The following is a 21504-nucleotide window of genomic DNA, read 5'->3' as shown; positions in this document are numbered from 1 at the left end:
TTAGCATATTACACTTTTATTATTATAGGTGATAGAGAACTGGAAGTCTAAAAGCTAAGTTGATGCAGAAAAACTCATGATTAAAGACTTTTCCTTAAATTCGAAGGGGAAACCGTGAGAAGATTTAGAGCAGATTCTGTGGAGGAACTTTAGTCCAGTGGTCGCCAACTGATGGTCCATGGACCACTGGTGGTCCGTGAGGTCCGAAAGGTTGGCGACCACTGCTTTAGTCTGTAGGAGAAAAATCCAGTCAGGTCCACATTTGTTTAGAGCACCTTTGCTCCCGTGTCTTGCTTACGGTAGATGTTCTTGCGTTAGTGCCTCCCCTGCCAGTCCGTCTCCCCAGAAGCATCTCTTGAGATGAGGCTCTGGCTCGTTACCCATCCAGGAAAACCCTCCTCTAGCCTAGAGGTTGCCCATTTATGCAGCAGGGAAAAGGGGGTTGTTATTTTGTGGGCAGCCCACAAATGTATGTACAGAAAAGTACCTGGCCCTTAAAAGATGATTAACATTGTTTACATCCTTTTTTTTAAATCAAGTCTTTTAGGGCCTCCTCATAGATCAGAATAGAAAACATCTAGTATTAGGTGTAAATCTATGTTTATACAGCCATTAGTATTTTTTGAGATATAATTGACATATTAACTCAGGTGCACAACATAATAGTTCAACAAACCATTAGTATTAATAAATATAATGATTGTACTATTAGATGTTCTTTAGGTTCCTGGCGGACTCTAAATTCTATTCTAAATGATTAGTAAACACTAAACTTTGGGTTTAGTTGGTTCTCTCCTGACATCTAGTGTTCCTGATTCATTACTGCAATAACTTCATTTTAAACCACTATTGGAATACAAAAGGTTATATGGAATAAAAACTTAATTCCTCTTAGAAAAGTAAGTGGAATAAAATTACAAGCTAGTAACAAAAAAAGCTTCTGTTCCTAAGGAGCAAAGGACCCTTTTTTCACAATTCTTTCCATATAAGTGGTATCTGTTCTTGCTCTTCTGATAGGTAACACAGCATGCACGTTGGGCTGTTCCATTATTGTGGAGGAGGGAAAGGAAATGAGGAGAGGCCACTTACTCATGGCCTACTATGGGCCAGGCTCTGCACCTGAATACTTCAGTGGGACTTATCCCTGTGCTTTTAGAAGCTGTAGGACCATCCTAACCCCATTCTAACCCCATCCCAACCATGGAAACTCAGCCTGACAAGGTATTGAGACTGTCCTACTCTGCAGTGGGGCAATGGAGCCAGCATCCCTTCATAAAACATCTGCCAGACTAGTTATGTACACATGTGGGCACTCAGAACTATCTTCTAAATAGAAATGAGTGACAGGCTCTGCCCTTAAGTCCCATCCAGGCAAGGGACGTCTAACCCTCTGTCCCTCGTTTAGCTCAGCTTAAGACTGCTCCGAGGCAGGCTGACCTTGTTACATCAACGGGGGCGAGAGGGCATGGACTAGAAGTGCTTGCTGATGAGCCTGGGAGGAGGTGGACGGCCAGCCCTAGGGGACTGCCTGCACATGATGTGGAGCTTGTGGAAGGAGTGGAGTGAATACTTGGGGTGCTAGCGGCTGGAGCTGGAGGCATGGAGGCTAAAAGATGGGTGTTGCCACGTCACTGCCTTTGCACGCTGTTAACGGGGTGACACTGCAGTTGGGAGTTAAGAGCCAGCACATGGGCTCACACACGTGGCTCAAGCCCAGGGGTCAGTGGTGGGTCTCCAATAGACCAGATTCCCGAACTTCTCACTTGCCCTCAGGCCTCTGCATAGCCTTCCTGCAGGTGGTGGTGTGTGGAAAACAGGGGTGTTGCAACTTTGAAAGAGATTCCATTCTCGGAATAAAGTAATCCCAGTGTAAAGACTTCAAAAATATACATGGTTGGAAAAATGGAAAACTTAACATGAGTAAAAAACAAATGATGGTTCCCATTTTCTTGCATTTGTGGCCATCACCAATAGCACAGTGAGAACTTTGGGGGCAATTAGGAGCCAGTATTCTGGGGCAGAAGGAAGGGTGATACAGCATCGAGAGTGATGATATAGTCAGGATTATATGTTATTAGGGAACTTCAGAGATAAGCAGATCTATAATATTTCAAAACAAACAGGTTGGAAAGGACCCGGGCAGTATGAGTAATAATAGTGTTGCCACCTTTTTCTACTGTGGAGACATGAAATTCGCCAGAAATGGCACGTTAGACATAAGATATAACAGAATCTTCATGCTTATGGACAGAAACTAGATGCGCCACATTTTCACCAACATCCTTTTTAGCTGAATGTGTTAATCCCTTTCAATTTCTATGTTCTGCTGGCCTTAAGGCCCAAAGCTTAGGCCTTTATCTCAGTATCTTCAGAGTATTATTAACTTTTATACAGAAAATCATTCATAACCTCCTCCAGCCTCCTGCCCCATCACTCTTGCCCACTTTTCCACTTCTCTAGCAGCAGCTGTGGAGGACCAAGGAGAACAGGTGCATAAACACTGTCAGAAACAGCCCCATAAATCCCCTCTCTTCCAGCTGCTTGGCTGTCCTCAAGGAATTCCTCAATTTCAGAGTCTGTGAGAATAGATGGGACAGTGAAGGGTGGGAGAGGGAAGCCAAGGATGACAAATATATTAAAATGCACCCAAATAAATGTATGACAGCTTTCAAATTATTTTCCATGGGGGGAAAAAAGTTCATTCACAAATAGTCACAAGTACTTATGGAGGGCCTGGATACTCCTGAGACTCAAAGGAGAGAGAGGTCGCAGTGAACTGAGGTAGGATTTAAAGAGTCTTCAGCAAGGATGGGTAGACTGGGTAGTGGGTGGTGTTTATTTCCAGAATCAATCAGAAAAAAAATAAAATACCTGTATTTTCAATAAATGAATTTTTTTCTAATCTTGAGATAAAAGGAAGCTTTTACATGAAATACACTATGATGGTTTATCTGTCTCACGAATTATCAAATGTGATATAGTCAAATATACTGAATAAAGATGCAGAGCCAGTAACAACATAAAGACGAAATCTCAGTGGCTTTCCATTACTGCCATGAGAATCAAGTTATTGAAACAATTTCATCATGGAATTATTCAAAATTTCTGTTAACATATGGAAAGCTTTCAATTAAATATATAACTTTGCTGAAATCGAGAAATATTTCCAGTATAGACGGGATGGAACTGATAAATCAGTGCTTCTTTCTCTTCAACATCAGATTGAAAATGATGACCGTTTTTCTGAGCTGCAAGAAAAAGAAAATGTGAATTCTTAAAAGGATAGGATATAATTTTCAAAAGGTTACTTCATAATGGCTCATCCTATCATCCGTATTAAGTGGGAAAATAGTACCCAAAAGGAAACATACCTTATAGAACTTCCCCCAAATAAAGATGTAGAGAAGTTACCTGCTGACACAGCTGCACGTCTGCCCCACCCAGACCAAATGGGGTGCTCACGCCCCATGCATCACTTACTAAGTGCCTACTGCATATAGGATTTGATGAGAGACTGGGGATAGAAATATAACCAGGGCAAGGTTCTAACACTCAAGAAGTCGAGTCTGGTAACCACACAGAATTGTAGATAGTAATGTTTTTATAGTCTATCTTCACTGAGATGCTTCGAGAGTGAAGAGGAAGGAGAAACTGGCAAAGATGAGTCAGGTGGGGCAGTGAGGCCATTTCCACAGGTCAGGCAGAACTGTGAGAGGCACAGAGAAGGGGGCATGGGTCAAGTTTGGATGTAAGAAGGTAAAGGCTCAGACATTTTCCTAAGATCAAGATAAAGTAACTATAGGCTGTTGTGGCATGTTTTAAAACAAGGATAGCCTATATAATAAAAGTCTAATATGCAAATCGATCGAACAGCGAAATGACCAGCCGCTATGACACGCACTGACCACCAGGGGCAGATGCTCAACGCAGGAGCTGCCCCCAGCTCGCAGGCCCCAGGCCAGCCAAGGTGGGTGCCAGCGGGGGGGCCCCCTGATCACCCTGCCAGTTGCCCCACAGAACGGCCTTGATCACCAGCCAGGCCTAGGGACCCTACCCATGCACGAATTTCATGCACCGGGCCTCTAGTTAGAAAATAAAGAACAAATAATAGCCCTGCCATGGGACAACACTGCAGCCAACTGCTCTATCCTGTTCTCATTTACTACGACACACAAGACATGGAAATGCTTCTTGGAACTAATACTACACATAGGAGAACTGTTTTTTTCTTTTAAATTGGGATTTTTGTCACGAAATTGCCCATTCCTCTGAGCGTAATTATAAACCAGAGTGAACTCAGTGTGGGCAGGAGGGTTGCTAAAAACGTAGGCCAAGCTTGGAGAGACACCAACAAGGCCCGCTGAAGGGTTCAATGGCCACGCCTCACCAGAGTGATGCCTGCCCCTTGCAAGTGGTGCTTGTAGCTCTTTCTTATCTCAAATCACTCAATTAAAACATAAATTCTCAATTCTACCCACAAACATAGCATGAAGAAAAAAAGAACAAGCAAAGCTGAACTTTCTCCTATGGGCCCATGCCTACTGATAGGCAGCCTTAAAATCACAGAAGGATGAGTATATACTCAGTTTATATAATTGCCTTGAAAATATAACATCTAATTCTCAGAGAATGTTATAACTAAAGCATTATTCCTAAAAAGAAGACTAGTAGGGGAAAATATTAAAGAAAAAGTATTCAAGAACGAAAGGAAAAAAGAATTCAACAGTCTTCACACCGTTGTTCATGTATTCAGCACAGTTTAGAACACACAATACTATTAATTGAAATCATTGTCCTGGTTTTAGTTGAATCCCTAATACCTCAATTTCAGGGCTTTCACAATGACTGTTTTAAAGGTTGTTTTTTGTGTGTGTGTTTTTTTTTTAAAAGCATTTACATAGAGCAAGAGTATATAAGAGTTCAGATGAGGACATTTCCTTCAAAACTACACTAATGGAGTGATAAGATAATGTACCCACATATTACCTTCAGAAACAAAGAACTCCGCTAAATAAAATGCAGCCTTCACAGCGTTGGGTGCGTGGGAAATGCCTTTAAATAACCCCCACTCGTAAGGAGATTTCTCTGGATGCCACTGGACGCCATACACTGGATACCTGTACCCTGCATGAAAAACACAAACGAGTAAGTAGTAAGCAGTGAGAATATCTACCATGTTACTTACCACTAAATTACATTTTACGTCCTACGTAAACATACTTTAACTCACTAACTCAGACAAAGTGAAACTGTGCATGTTCTCAGACACAAAATAAAGGATTTCAGTTCACAGTCATAATACAGTAATTTGCTGGTTTCCAACTTTATACAATCTGTAATATGATTCGCTTTACTAGCTCATCAGAGTAAAGGAAAATAGTTGAGCCTCTGAGACAACTTTAAACAAACATTTTGGAGCTGAGATTTCTCGAACTTCCCCGTTAGTACAATGCAGGCCACACTGGAGCCTGACGTTTGAATGCTCAAGGCTTGTTTACCACCCGCGCCTTCGGGCCAGATGGGCAGGTCTCCTTGCAGCTCTGCAGGCAGGATTCATGGATGGTGTAGCCTTCAGGTCCTGCGATATGGGGCCCTCTCCATTTGTGGGGTCCTGAGCTTTGCCTCAAGTTCTCCGTATTAATAGTAATGCTGATTTAAATACCCCACTTCAGCGGGTTTCTGTGGTGTAGTAGTCATCTGGCTCGCCTCACACACAAGAGGTCCTTGGTTCAAAACTAAGCAGACATTTGGTGCTCTCTGCCTTCCAGATTCCAGGAGCTATCACTCCATCGCCTCCTTCCAGAGGGTCCTACCCAAATACTCTACTCAGCCCTTGGGAGTTTTTGGCCTGAGTATCCTTATTTTCTCACTGTTTAATCAATGTATTTAGGGAGATGTTTTGCTGTATGTCAGTTACACCTTTTGTTGTTGCTGGAGGAGAACCTGTCAAAAGTACTTAATCCACAATACTGTTGGGTGAAAAAGGCAAAGGGATTGGGGAAAAAAATACAATAAAATACTCATAGACTCAGACAGCAGTATGGTGGTGATCACGGGGAAGGGGGAAAAATGATGATGGAAGGAGACTTGACTTCGAGTGGTGAGCACACAATACAAGATAGAGATGACGTATTATAGAATTGTATACCTCAAACCTTTATAATTTTTTAACCAATGTTATCCCAGTAAGTTCGATAATTTTTTTTTCTTAAAAGAGAGGTCACTGTCTCTATTTATTTCTTCATTCCTCTTTTCTTCCCTTCTTCACCCCACCCCCTACCTAGATGATCCAGGTAAACCACAACTGTTTTGGAACATGAACAAAACACAGTTCCTGTCTCCAAAAGTGCCCTAATTTCGATCTTCAGGCCCCAAAGTTACTGTGATTTTATTCATTAAAAAAACCCTATAAAATCAAAACTAATAAACATAATATGTGAAAAGTGTACATGTAGTGACATATACCTTCCATTGTTGAAATAAACTCAATCTTGCCATCAGTATTTGTAGTTAGTACATTGAAAAACGCCTTTAATTTTTCATTCTTCGTAAAATTCTGGAGTATAAAAATAAAATAATTACTCCTATAATTAATCTAAATGCATTGATATCATTACATAATTAATAGGATACCATCTTGGAGAGGCTCCACTTGTGAAAATTTGCAGTCAGAGGCTCTAATTCTAAGGACAGCAACAAGTCAGCAGGAAAATTCCGGAACATTCTGCTCTGCAATATACCTGAAACAAGGTAAGCACAAGGGAAAGAATTTAAACACAGAAAAATAAAATCCACTAAAACCACTAATCTCCAGTCAAAGCAATGAGTTATCAAAATTTAAAATTTCTTAAGCCACCCTCATAATTTGAGTACAAACATGGTCATTCACATCTCTAGCCTGTGTAAATAATTTAAAAGTTAATAAATGTCATGGGCATTTTTTACTTGATATTTGCTACTTACTAATCCTGCCCAGATGTCGCTTCTTAAAGGGTCAACAGGAGAATCCTTACCTTCAGTGAAGTTCAGCGGCATTGTGATTCCTTCAGTATTTGTGCGTGTTAACAATGACTCTCTGCTGACCAGATAAGAAAGCTCTTCAAATCCGAGGCACGTGCCCCACACAGGAAAGTAGTCTCCAGCATCAAAACTCTTTGAAAGAGAAAACGAAGCTTACTCGACCTTTTCAAAACAAAAATTGTACATTTGGTTTGTCATTACAAGACTGGCACCTGAGAGACACATGGGTTTCTGAAGCCTTTTCCAGGTCCCAACGTAAGCTGCCATTTAACCTCCAAGCTCCCACATAATAGCCCCGTTTAAATCAAACAACTAGCCAACCTCAGTTGTTCTGGGAAAGAAAAGGACATCTGCCAGTCAACTACCAAATAATACAAGTAACAGGGACTATAAATATTAAAGACAATGCCAGATAAAATGCCTATTTTTACATCTTGTATAAATCTTGTCACTTTGGATAACTGTCTGGTTTTGAACATACTCCTTCCTCCATTATCTCAGAATGTATAGATACATCGACTAGGTGGGGACAAAGAGCAGCTTTCAAGAGGAGATGAAAATTAGTAATATGTGAATAACACCCAGTACATAATAAAAACAGCCTACTAAGCCACCATGAGGACCCAGTTCACATTAGCGAGCACAAACAGAGAGGGCCGGTCAGCAAGGCTCTGAAGGGCCCCCGGAGCCCAGAATTAAATGAAATAGAAAATGAGCGATAGCCACCACTGGCTACTCATGAGCAGACACCTCAAGAGGTGAGGGGATGATGAGGCTGGAGTAACTATGAAGGAAGTATTATCGTATGCCTGAAAAGGAATTATCCCCATGGAAAATTACAAAAACTCACCTGGGCCCCAGTTGGTGTGGGTCCTCCCATGGACCAAAAAGTCTCAGGCTCAATTCCCAGTCAGGGCACATGCCTGTGTTGCAGGCTCGATCCCCAATAGGGGACATGCAGGAGGCAGCTGATGGATGATTCTCTCTCATTATGTTTCTATCTCTCCTTCTCCCTTCCTCTCTCTATAAGAAAGATAAATAAAAACATGTATTTTTTAAAACCCCATCTGGAATAATAAGAAACAACTGATATTTACCTGTGTGGCAAGGCTGTAAAATATTTCGGCTGTGCGGGCATAACCTGACTTCTTGAGGTCAGCGCCTCCTCCAGGGAAGAGGACCCTGAAACAACATCAGAAAGAAAGCATTTCCACCCCGCCCTACAGAAACCAAACCATCTTTTTATTTCAAAACTACTCCTTCCTTATTACATAAGCAACAAGATCATTACAGAAAATGAGAAAACTAAGGCAAAAGAAAGTGTGAAATATTTACAATCCTACCCATTTGTAAATTATTGAAGTTAAGAATACTTTTGTGCATATTCTCCCAAAACTCCTTTGATAAACAAGTTTATTGTTGGCAAGGTGAATAAATGGGGTAGAAGGAGAGCACACAGAGCTAGAAATCAAGTAGAGATAACATCCCAAGTACAGGTAGATTTACAGGAAGGTGATCCGTGATGCCAGCATCAACTAGAGGTCCATTAATCATGACACAGGTTTGGCTCACAAAGAAGTTTTTCTTAACCATAAAGCACAAACTGATTATAAAAATATATGTATGCTAAAACTAAATATCCATGAGAATTTAATGCTATATTATCACCCTGAAATCTCTTCAGTAATAAGCATGGGATTAGAAGAGTTTTGAAAAAGAACACAATCCATTTCTAGAAGTCTAGGTGGGGGGAACATGGGAGAAGTAGCAAACATTTCATTTTATTTTATTCTACCCATAAAGGTAAGATACAGAAAAATATTTACTATGTTTTTACATCAACTTTTTAAACTAATTCTAAACTTTAAACATTATAACGTCTTGAAATAAACAGGGATAGTCCAAAGAGATTATAAAAGTTAGATTAAAGGTATTAACATTTTGCCCTAACTGGTTTGGCTCAGAGGATAGAGTGTCAGCCTGCGGACTCAAGTGTCCCAGGTTCGATTCCGGTCAAGGGCATGTACCTTGGTTGCAGGCACATATCCAGTAGGGAGTGTGCAAGAGGCAGCTGATCGATGTTTCTCTCTCATCGATGTTTCTAACTCTCTATCCCTCTCCCTTCCTCTCTGTAAAAAAATCAATAAAATATATATTTTTTAAAAAAGGTATTAACATTTTGAAAATACTTAAATATGAATTTGAGATATGTGAAATAATGCTGTTGAGATGGTTGTTCATTCAACAACTATACTCGGCTTCTTGCATGAGCCAGGATCAGTATTAGCCTGGACAGCCAGAGATGAGTAAGTTTTCCTGTTAGTAAGATCACAGTTCAGTATAAAATCATAAAAAGTATGAAGTGGAACACCTGCCACAAAACCATGCAGAAAATGCTACAATTCAAAGTGGATTAATGAAGACCCATTAGCAGTTCTCCCTTTTCATCAACTCAGTACTTACAAAGCTGCCTCTGATCAAACCTGGTATGTTTAAGCACAAAATCCTTTCATAAAGCAAAGCTTGACCACCCCTCCCAGTTGGCAAACTCCTTTAAAGCCAGGCTCTGCCTTTCCACCTCCTTGCACCCCCACACGGGATGGGCTCTACTGCCTCACAGGGACCGTGACGTGCTTCTGAAGTGGCAGAGCAGTGCTCATTTCCTGGTGACCATGTGGAGGTTCCAGCACAGAGTCCAGCCTGGGCTTGTTTATTCTTGCCCGGGCCAAAGAACACTGAACATAACGGGCATTTTAAATGTTTTACTAAATGGAACTAATTTTATAATAAATATTTACTGAACCAAATTGAACTGAAGTCTATTTGATGAACAAGAACAGATCGATCTAGAGGCAAATGGTAGGGGAGGGGGGGTTAGAGAGCAACCAAAGGACTTGTACGCATGCATATTAGCATAACCAATAGACACAGACACTGGGGCGGTGGGGGCTTGCCCGGAATGGGAATGGCGGGGGGGGGGGGGGGAGGTCCAATTGGGGAAAAAGGAGACATATGTAAAACTTTAGACAATAAAATAAATAAATACATACATAAATAAATAAATACATAAATAAGAAAAGCTGGTATTTAAACAAACAATAAAAGAACTGAAGTCTGAAGGCAAGTTTTGAACACAGCCTTTTTAAAAAAATTGTAATAAATGAATACAGCTTTTAAAATTTTTTTTTTTAAAAAAAGCTTTTTATAAAAACTTTACAGTAACATAGACTCCCTCCATCCCACTCCCAATCAGGAACAACCACCGCTAAAATCTGTTTCGTTGACCTGACAGATTTATGTTACACGTGTCACCCTCACCCCTACCTTAAGAACCAAAGTAAATGGGAGTAGACTACACATACCACGATGTGCCTTGCTTTTTTCGTATAACATCATATTGTTCAAGTAACAACAGTGTCCAAAGCAGCACCAACAGAGATCCTGATTTTTAAACTGTCATACATTCTATCAGATGCAGACAGCCTCCTTTATTTACGAAATTCTCAACTGATGTGCTAATGAGTGGGTTCGAAACTGAGTGTGTTTCAAACAATACTATAGTGCATATGTCTGGACCCAACTCTACACATGTCGGGGGTATATAGACTTATAAAATAATATTCCTTACAAAGGATGTCCTGGCTCAAAGGGTATGTGCATTTTTAATTGCAATAGATATTAACAAAACTGGCCCCCAAAAGACTATGTAACTTACACAGCCATAAGCAAAGTATGAGAATACTTATTTCTTCACATCTTCACCAAACAATATTAACAAATTTTCTGATCTTTGTCAACTTGATAGTTTTTAAAAATGTTTTTTAATTGCTAGAATTAGATTTCCTTTAATTATGCATAAGGGTGAACATTTTTTCATATTATTAAAAGTTTTTTTTTTCTGTGAGGTAACCAATCATAACTTTTTTGGTGATGCCACAGTATAGACAATTTTTTCCAAGTTCTATTCAAATCACCTTCTGAAAGAGAACTGAGTAGTATCCTTAGGCTTAAGATTTATAAATCCCCCAAGCAAGCAATATGCCATGCCATTCAAAGTGGCTTCAAAATACTTAAGACAGGCATTAGAAGAACAAAGACTATGTCACACATTTAAAAAAATGATATATGTCTACTGTGTAACATTAATTTCTTACGCTTCCTTCTCTGCAGGACAATTGCACCTCTCTCTCAACAATGTAATTCCTCTGAAAGAACTCAGAAAACTAATGGTACACCACTGTAAGACGGTTACACAGAAACACGTGGAATACTTGTGTCCTTTTTTGCAAGAGCCGACAACATAGATCTCACACACCGTATCAAGCCAGTGCCACCAACTTACCCATTAATAGAATGGAAAAGCTTTACATACTCTTCATCGGTAAGATCAGGCCTGAAAACAAGAAAAACAGTGATGAAACATCCATTTCCAAACCTAAGAAAACAGTCAGGCTCTAAATGAAGTCACATTATTGTTAAAAGCCAGATGAAGAATAATTCTTAAATACTAGGTAATATCACCTCTCTACCTTCCTAGAGGCAGCTTTTCAAACTACATGTAAGCCACACAATTATGTCCTTGTTTTGCTAATCAGACAAGTAAACATGCTTTCCTGTGATCTAATATAATTTAATACTGTGACGTATGTGTTCATATGCAAAATATCAAAGACCATGAGATCTGGGGATACAGAGAACAAATTGATGATTACCAGATGGGAAGGGGGTTATGGGACTAGGTGAAAAAGGTGAAGGGATTAAGAGAAATAGTTCACTCTCTCTTTAACTAAAAAAAATACCACGTAAGCCTGGTAATGATGACAAATGACACAGCATGACAAGGAGTGAAGGGCGTTGTTGCCAGTGGAGAGCACTTGCTCCACTTCAAATCAGTTCCAAATAACTTGGTTAAAAAAAAAAAAAAGAGGCCAAAAGTCAAGATTTTATTAGTCTTTTGATTTGCTAATGTTTAAAATGCTGTGTGAACAAAGCACATTTTTAAACCAAAAGCAGCCCGCGGGGCGCCACATGCTACCTCTCGGGAAAAGGAGTCTCTGTAGGCCCACCATGGGAAATTGGGACAACCCGAGAGCACCAGGCACCTGAGAGAGAAGGCAGTAGAAAGAAGACAAAAGAAGACCAAAGACAAACTTCTTTACCTATTCCAGAATTTTGCCTATGTCTCCCATCTTCCACCTTTTTCCTTCTAACCTGCAGGAGTTGGCTCCCAGCATCCCACCTGCAGAAATGAACCTGACATTATCAGTGAGATCCTCTGTCTCATTCTACATTAGGTAACCCTTTGCAGGTTGCTCTGGGAATCTATTACGTTGTTTTTATAGGATCATATGATTCTAACTAGAGGCCCGGTGCACAAAAATTTGTGCACTCGCGGGCGGGGGGGTGGGGGGGTCCCTCAGCCCAGCCTGTGCCCTCTTGCAGTCTGGGACTCCTCAGGGGACCACTTGCTGGCTGAGGCCTGCTCCCCAGGGGATAGGGCCTAAGCTGGCAATCAGACATCCCTCTGGCAGCCCAGCAGCCCTCGGGGGATGTCCACTTGCCAGCGGGGAGCAGGCCTAAGCTCCAGTCAGACATCCTTAGCACTGCTGAGGAGGCAGGAGAGGCTCCCACCACCACCACTGTACTGACAGCAATCAGCCTGGCTTGTGGCTGAGCAGAGCTCCCCTTGTAGGAGCGCACTGACCACCAGGGGGCAGCTCCTGCATTGAGCGTCTGCCCCCTGGTGGTCAGTGTGTGTCATAGTGACCAGTCATTCCCAGTCCTTCTGCTGTTAGGGTCAGTTTGCATATTACCCGTTTACTATATAGGATAGAGGCCTGGTGCACGGGTGGGGGCCAGCTGGTTTGCCCTGAAGGATGTCCCGGATCAGGGTGGGGGTCCCGCTTGGGTGCCTGGCCAGCCTGGATGAGGGAATTATGGCTGTTTGCAGCTGGTCACACACCCTTCAGGGTGGGGGTCCCCACTGGGGTGCCTGGCCAGTCTGGGTGAGGGGCTGAGGGCTGTTTTCAGGCTGGCAGGCAACTGAAGCTCCCAACCTCTCCTTTTTTTTTTTTTTCCGTGATTTATTTACCTTCTATGGCTGTCACTGTAGCTGAGAGCTGGCTTTAGCTCTGAGGCGGGCTCCAGCTCTGAGGCCTCGGCTGCTGAAAGCAGGTATCTGGGTTTGTTTGGCTTCTATAATTGAAACACTGTTGCGGTACTGCTGGCTGAGGCCCAGCTGGCTGAAAGCAGGTATCTAGGTTTGTTTAGCTTCTATAATTGCAACATTGTTTCTTAGGGTGCAGCTCAGAGCCCGGCAGCGGCAGGTGGGGAACCTTGGCTTCCTCCATCACTGGAGCAAGCAAGCCTCCTGTTCCCTTCAGCTGCCTGGCTGCCGGCCGCCATCTTGGTTGGCAGCTAATTTGCATATCGCCCTGATTAGCCAATGGGAAGCATGTCGGAGGTACGGTTAATTACCATGTTTGTCTATTATTATATAGGATTCCAAGCAATTTATTTAAAAAGAACTCTGGGAACCCAAGCTGGAAATCAATCTTTATGCCGACAGTCACATTTTCAGTGTCTGTCACACATGCCAGTACTTGGTGAATCACTGGTTTCAACACTTCCCCAATTTCAAAACTTCTGTCTTTCTCATCTCTTCCTCCCTGTACCCTTACAGTAGTCAAGTCGTGTTTATTTTTCTTAATATTTATCTATCAAGGCTACAACCACTGTTCTAAGCCAAACCCTTCCCACTTACAGCCTACTGCAAGTCTCTGAACTAGTACCTGCCTGTCCCTCCTACTTCCCACCCATGCTGTCAGTTCTAATGTCCTAGAAGAATGACTTGCAGAAAATGCTTCCATGATCTCCTATCCAAGTACTAACCAGGCCCGACCCTGCTTAGCTTCCGAGATCAGACGAGATCGGGCGCGTTCAGGGTGGTATGGCCGTAAACCATGATCAAAACTTTGAAAGGCTGTTTGTTCTGAAGGTTCCCTGGAGCCTCTTCTGCAGCTCTAAAACTCTGGAACTATCTGGTTTCCAAGTAAGATTTCATTTGAAAAATTAGATCTGCTACTGAGGAATTAAAGACTAACATCAAAAGCAAATGTTCATCTTGGGGTAGGGGACAGCTAACTGTAAAAGAACAGTAAAAAGACAATCCTTGCCCTAGCTGGTTTGGCTCAGTGGATAGAGCATTGGCCCAGGGACTGAAGGGTCCCAGATTCGATTCCGGCCAATGGCAGGCACATGCCCGGGTTGTGGGCTCAATCCCCAGTAGAAAGCGTGCAGGAGGCAGCCCATCAATGATTCTCTCTCATCATTGATGTTTCTATCTCTCTCTCCCTTTCCCTTCCTCTTTGAAATCAATAAATATATATTTTTTAAAAAGACAATCCTTATGAAACTAAACATAGAACAATTTTGTGATATAATTCTCCAAAGTGTAATATTTGCATTTAGATTATTAATATTCCATTTGAACAGTATTTTTGGTTATAGATTTTTTGTTTGGTTGGGGGGGGGGTTGTTTGTTTTGTTGTTGTTGTTAATCTTCGAGCACCAAGGATATTTTTTCCATTGGTTCTTTAGAGAGAGTGGAAGTGAGGGAGCCCAGAAGGGGAGAGAGTATGAGGGAGAGAAAAACACTGATTGAGAGAGAAACACACTAACTGGGGCCGGGGATCAAACCTGCAACCTAGGTACGTGCCCTTGACTGGGAATTGAACCTATGATCCTTTGGTGTGCAGGCCGAAGCTCTAACCATTTATTCACACTGGCCAGAGCATATTACAGTTTTTAAATGCAGAATTATTTATAGCAGCAGTTTGCCCAGAGCAAAAAGTGGTATTTTGTGTGTGAAATCACTTATAATGGATTAGAAGGTGGCACTGGAAGCTTCCAAAATACACTAATTTTGGATGATAAGATATTGTGAACACATAATGTTTTGTTTGTTAAAAAATGCAACTCTTTCCAAATCAATCTATGGTACAAATCATTTTATTCCTACTAGGTCATTACATCACAAAACCAATGTTGTTCTTTTAAACCTGTAATACCGGCAGTTTATACTGAAGCAACACTGCTGTATTCGTTACTTACAAACTTTTAAAGTAGAGTGTGGAGGTATTTCGAAAGTCATCTTCTAAAAATCTCCTTTATTTCCTAAGTGGACCCTTATCCTAATATTATCGAATAAAGCTGGTAAAGTTATAGATTCTTTTACTCCACTAATTTCACGATTGTCTAATGAGGACCGTCTTTTGGGTTGTAAAGACAACTATCATTTCATTCTCTATCTAATGCATATGACATACCTCTAATGATGTGAGAGATAAGCGTCACTTTATACTTTAAGCAATGTAGTGAGAGACTTTAAGCTTCAGATCTGTGGCAAAAATCAGGTGCCGTAGTACCACATTTAAATGATGCAATCCAAAGAGAGGCATTAATTTTAGAGATAAAAGCTAATTTTAAAGGTAAAACAGCAGCTTTATTTATACAATGTAAAAAATACTGAATCATACCTTACTGGTACAACTCTTGCACCTGCAGACTCCAAATACTTTACATAGGATGCAGCAATATAGTATTTTCCCAGGTTTTTCATTGCCTTAGGATAGCACTTTTGCATTAATATTCCTAAATTACAAACAAAAAAAGTTTTAGTTTCAAACAACTGCCTTTTTTCCTGCTCAGAAACTGAAACAAATCACAGTAAAAATATAACAACAGTAGTTCCCCCTTATTCAAGGTTTAACTTGGTGAGGTTTTGGCTACCCACTGTCACCCACGGCCTGAAAACATTAAATGGAAAATTCTAGAAATAAACAATTCATAAGTTATATATTGTACACTGTTCTGTGAGGCATGATGAAATCTTAAGCTGTCCCATTCCACCCCACCCAGACATGAATCCATCCCTTTATCCAGCATCTTCATGCCGTAGATGCTCCAGACCACTTAGTAACTGTCTTGGTTAGCACATCGACTGTCTGGTAGAGCAGTTCACGTAACGCTTATTTTACCTAATAATGGCCCCAAAGTGCAAGACCAGGGCTGGCAATTCGAACATGGAAAAGAGAAGCTGTGAAGTGCTTCCTCAAGGGAAAAGTTGAGTGGAGTACAGTAAGATATTTTGGGAGAGATAACACATTCACCTAACTTTTATTACAGCATAGAGCTGATTCTTGAACACGGGTTTGAACTGAATGGATCCACTTACACACGATTTTTTCAGTAACTATATACTCAGCCCTCTATATCCCCACATATGCAGATTCAATCAACCACAGATCAAAAACAGTATTTTTAATCCAGGGTTGGGAATCCGCTGATAAGGAGGGTCGATTTAAATTATATTCAAATTTTCGACTGTATGGGTCAACTGCATTGTAATAACTGGTCTATTTTATTATTTATTAGTTATTGTTACTAATCTCTTACTGAGCCTAATTTATAAATTAAAATTTATCATATATACATACACATATATGAAAATACACAGTATATTTAGGGTTTGGTTTACTATCCAAAGCAATCAATCCAAGCAAACATCTTGCTTCCCCCGAGCTATTATAATAGCCTCGTAAAAGGTCTCTCTACAACCTTTCTTAAACAACCCCCACCATCTCCAACCAGTTCTCCACATGGTAAGAAACCTGATATCACCATTCATTCATTCATTCATTCATTCACTTAGTATATATTACAAAATCATACTACGTAGCAGGCACTAAACTAGGTGCTGGGGACACACTAATGAATAAAACAAATAAAAATCACCGCCCTGTGGGCTTTAATTCTAGTGTGTGGGAAGGAAAGAAGACAAAAAGAATAAACAAGATAAAATACATAGTGCTATGGAGAAAAGTGAATCAGAGGAAGAAGGTGTGTGTTTGGGGTTGGGCGGGGGGAGGGGGGAGGTCCCATCTATGGGGAAAGAGGATCTCTTAAATATGCTTGCTAGGCAAGGCCTCCCTGAGAAGGTAGACCATGACATTTGATCCAGGACCTAAGAGAGGTGAGGAGACAAGGCATATGCAGAAATCTGGAGGAAGAGAGATCCAGGGTGAGGGAACAGCAAGTACAAAGGCTCTGAATCAGGTGTGTGTCTGTCCCATTGCAAGGAGTCCATATGGACCAGAGCCCTGTGTGAGCTAGAGGGAAAAGCCATAGAAAATGAGGTCAGAGAGAGAGATCAGCAGGGTGCACCGCCCTGCTGGGTGCACCGCCCTGCTGTGTGCACCTCCCTGCACTTCAATGGGCTCCTAAACTTTCATAACTATTACAAGACCCTATGTGCTCTGCCCCACCTACCTCCCTGGCTGCCTCTCACAACTGAAACCTCAGCCCCAGAATAATAGTGAGTCACATAAAAACACGTCTATCCAGAGAGTACACCTGTGCCCCTACAATCGCTACTCCACCGTTTGGAACACTTTCAATGTCTCTGCAGGTGACATGAGACAACACTTCTGTAATCCCAGCTTCTTACAACTGACATTTTCTCAGACACTCAGTTCATATAGACCAAATGCCAAAACTGGTTCAGTAAGACTGTTTTTCTCCCCGTGGGTAGGTAGGATCCTCTTAAGGAAAATAAAAGTTGGTAGTGCAAAAATTAGGGAGTGGCACAGGAGATGGGAGTGGCACAAGGTAGGCAAGGGTGAGGTGCCGCAAAGGAGAATTGGGACATATGAACACAAGATACCAGAAAGGAGAAAAATATGTACATGAGAGCGAGCAGGTAAGTTCCACCAACTTACTCCCCTCCCCTTGCTTCCACACATACTCACTTTTCCCATCTTGGGAGAAAAGTTCAGGCTATATTCCAAGCCCCCCAGAAGGTGACCAAAATGTCACCCATACTTTAAAGCCATCTCACAACTTTTTTGGCTTCTTTGTCTTTGAATCCTTTGCACTTCCTAACTTAATGCTCTGCGTGTAGTAGGTGTTCAGTGAACTATTTCGTCTTAATTGATCAGGGTGCCCAAAAGCATATTTTTTCTACATTTGTCCCTGAACTATCTCTGTGTCTAGAAAAAGGAAAAGAATACCTCTCCTTTTAATTTCCTCCTCCCTGAACCCACAATTCCCAAACCCACGACACAGAATTATTATTTTGGGTTAATTCTCCTTGGAGAACCTAACCTCTATTTTAAATAGCTATGAAACAAGGCAGTCCAATTTCCAAATATTGATACACAACCCATTTGAAAATTGGGCACTACCAATATAAAGGAAAAAACCCTCATCTATTTTGCACTTAGTTACCCCAAAAAAAGTGCTCCTCTTCGTGGAAGAAATATAAATGGCATAATATTCCAGCTAAAATTAAACCAATCTTAATTGTCGACATAAATTACTTCTGGCAAGTTTTTATTCCAGGCTGACTTCCCATGGGTAGCTTTCCCCTGCCCTGTCTCAAATATTCCTTCCGACAAAGCAAACGGATTTGACTTTTTGAAATATAAATTTGTTGGAAATGAAATATTACATGCTTCATTTGAACACCAAACAGAATTGGCATTAGGATCACACGGGCCACTGCTGCCCTCCGCTGCTCAAGATGACAAAACCCGAGGTATACCATAATTTCTTGACTATCTAGTCAACTCGATTTTTACAGGTACAGTGCGTTGCATCTTGAAACATACCCTCAACCAGTGAAATTCTAATGAGCATAATGCATGCATAGAATTTGCTTAATTCCTAGAAATCCCTAGCTGTGTACCGAGAATAGAACCATCTGCAAGGTTTTCTCCACGCTCCCAACTTAAAGCCCTGTGAAACCACCCAGGCATCGGCGTGGTTTCGGCGAGATGCAAACGGCGCCCCGGCGCGGCTCTCCCGCTGCGCCCGGGGCTCACAGCGCACCCCCCTCCCCGGTCTTCCCCAGACCCGACGCCCTCCCCGGAGCCGTGGCAGGAGGCGCGCAGCTCGGACCCGGCGCTTCTTACCGATGATGGGCTTCTGGGTGGAGGCAGGGGCAGCGGACAGCCGGAGGGTCACCGCGGCGCACAGCAGCAGGCCCAGCGCGTACAGCAGGTGTCCCGGGCTCGCCATGGCACCGACCGCCTCCCGCCGTCTTTCAAAGGCTCTGCGGCCGGGCGGCCCGGAGCGGGGCTGCGTGGCCTCGAGGCGGCTGGAGGGCGTCCGACGGGGCGGGGCTCCGCCGCGGGGGCCTATGGGAAATGTAGTCCGGGAACGCGCGCACGGCGGCCTCGGAGCGGGGACAGGGGCAGAGGGCTCCCGGGGCGCCGTGGTCTCACCCGCCGCATGGCTCGACCGCGTTCAGCCACCCGCTAACCCGCGATTGGTGCGCCCGCCCGTTCGGCATAGGCTGGGTGGGCACGGGGCGGTCTCCCCTTGCAACTGTTCATCAATGTGATGAGGACACCGGTCGGTAAGCTGGGGCGCCGAGGCCAGGCCCGCCGAGAGGAGGAGCCTGGTCCCAGCGGGACCCCGTCACCAGGCAGCTTGAAAGGCGGCGAGGGATTCTAGAAGGCGCCTGAGAACTTTGCGCCAACTGTGGCTCCTGCTCCACAGGCCGGGGCTCTGTAGTCAGGCATGCTAACCGCCACGTGGACACTCCAGTGTTCCATGGAAGGCAGTGGTTCTCAACCTTGGCTGCACATTAGAATCACCTGGGAATCTTTTTAAAATCCTGATTTCTGGGCCTCATCCTCCGGAAATTCTGTTTCTTTGTTATGGGGTGAGGCCACAACATTAGTAACAAAGAAACAGAATTTCCGGAAGATGAGGCCCAGAAATCAGGATTTTAAAAAGATTCCCAGGTGATTCTAATGTGCAGCCAAGGTTGAGAACCACTGCGTAAGGACAGGCTGCACATCCTGTTACCTCTTTGCAGGGTCGAGTCTTCTGGCGGAAAGAAGCGCCTGGGAAGGGAAGGACGATGGCGGTGAACATGTTCCCAGCGCATCGCCTCACTTCAGAGCTGAGTGGAGGAGGGAAGACCCCTGGCATCCCCTGCAAAGGGCGGGTCCCCGCGAGGCCCTCAGAAGGTGCTCACTGACGTCACCATTAGCGCCATCCGCAGACTTTGTCCTATAAACCAGAGGCAGATCTGATGGCTTTGGTTCCTGCTCATGAAAAGTATTGTGAGGGTTCTTTTTAAAGTTTTAAGATTTGGAACCACTCGTTTCATGGTACGTAGGTAAAAGACAGGAAACTTTTTCTGTGTGTGAAAGAGTAAATGTATTGATATGGATAATATTAGGTGGAAGTGCCCACCTATAAGATCCAAATTAAATTCAGAATAAAATTGAAGAAAAGTATTTGAAAAATCCGCTCAATCACTGCTAAGTATTGAAGAGGCAAAGATGAATTGGATACTGTCTTTTTCTCAAGAAGCTTACAGTTCAGTAAGGAAAAACGACAGGAAGAGAACATGATGCATGGAGAGAATAAGAGCGGAGTTTTGGCATATCTCAAGAAGAGTGACTGCAATAAGGAATCTAGTTTGACAAGAAAATGGGAGGGTGTGGTGAGAGATAAAGCCAAAGGATGTGGTTAAAGATATTGTGAAAGACCTTACTCAGCTGGTTTTGAACATAATTGAGCAGATGAGGAGTCCTTGAAAGGTGAATTTGTGATTCTGGAGCTCAAATCCACGCAGGAAAAAATTAAATAATTATTACTTGGCATTATACACAAAAATAAACTACAGGTGAGTAAAGATGTAAATATGAAAGGCAAAATAAGATACTTTATAAGAAAATGCAGAAGTATATATTCATGACTTTGGTGATCAAAGGATTAAAAATACAAACGTTAATGGAAGCATTTGATAGATTTAACAATATAACTAAAACTTCTATATAACTTTAAGCAAATTAAAAGTAAGGCACAAACTTGGAAAATATGTTTACAAAATATAGAATTTCAAAAATGTTCATTTCTAGAATATACAAAGAACTAAATAAGAAAACAACAACCCTATAAAAAATGGGAAAAGAAGGTGAAAAGACAAAGCAAATCTTCACTAATCATCAGGTAAATGCACATTAAGACAAAATAGTCCTAGTTGGTTTGGCTCAGTGGCTAGAGCGTCGGCCTGCGTACTGAAGGGTCCCAGGTTCGATTCCAGTCAAGGGCACATGCCCAGGTTGCAGGCTCTATCCCCAGTAGGAGGTGTACAGGAGATGGCTGATCAATAATTCTCTCTCATCAATGATATTTCTCTCCCTCCCCTCTTCCTCTCTGAAGTTAATAAAAAAATATTTTTTAAAAAAGACAATACGTCACATGCTTCAGACCTACAAATATGTTAACCTTGATTATAACAAGAGTATAGAAAAATGAGAACTCTCTTAATACTGCTCATAGAGTTATAAATTATTACAGTCATTTTTTAAGCAATTAGGCAGTTTCTGGTAAAGGAAAGGTACACTTATTCTGCAATCCAGCACTTTTTCGTGTATGCAAATAGATACCATAGAGCAGTGATTC

General features: G+C 42.2%; 1 protein-coding gene across 1 annotated transcript; it reads right to left on the bottom strand.

The window, feature by feature from the left end:
- Positions 1-2815: 2815 nt before the first annotated feature.
- GGH (gamma-glutamyl hydrolase) lies at positions 2816-19183 on the bottom strand. Its single transcript, XM_059673086.1, has 9 exons — positions 18993-19183; positions 15558-15672; positions 11363-11413; positions 8118-8202; positions 7014-7152; positions 6634-6740; positions 6466-6556; positions 4987-5124; positions 2816-3248 (listed from the first exon to the last, which is right to left on the bottom strand). The coding sequence occupies exons 1-9, from the start codon at positions 19096-19098 to the stop codon at positions 3127-3129; spliced, it is 954 nt and encodes a 317-aa protein (XP_059529069.1). The 5' UTR covers positions 19099-19183; the 3' UTR covers positions 2816-3126.
- Positions 19184-21504: the final 2321 nt, after the last annotated feature.

The sequence above is a fragment of the Myotis daubentonii genome, chromosome 17 (assembly GCF_963259705.1).
Source record: "Myotis daubentonii chromosome 17, mMyoDau2.1, whole genome shotgun sequence".
Classification (NCBI taxonomy): Eukaryota; Metazoa; Chordata; class Mammalia; order Chiroptera; family Vespertilionidae; genus Myotis; species Myotis daubentonii.
Note: the sequence above shows the minus strand (reverse complement) of the source record. Positions and strands in the feature narration are given on the sequence as shown.

Coding starts and splice junctions, on each gene's coding strand:
- GGH (XM_059673086.1), bottom strand. CDS start 19,098: ATGGCGAGCCCGGGACACCTGCTGTACGCGCTGGGCCTGCTGCTGTGC. Junction 7,153..8,117: donor TTTACAGCCTTGCCACACAG/GTAAATATCAGT, acceptor TCTCTTTCAAAG/AGTTTTGATGCTGGAGACTA. Junction 6,741..7,013: donor GCCGCTGAACTTCACTGAAG/GTAAGGATTCTC, acceptor ACCTTGTTTCAG/GTATATTGCAGAGCAGAATG.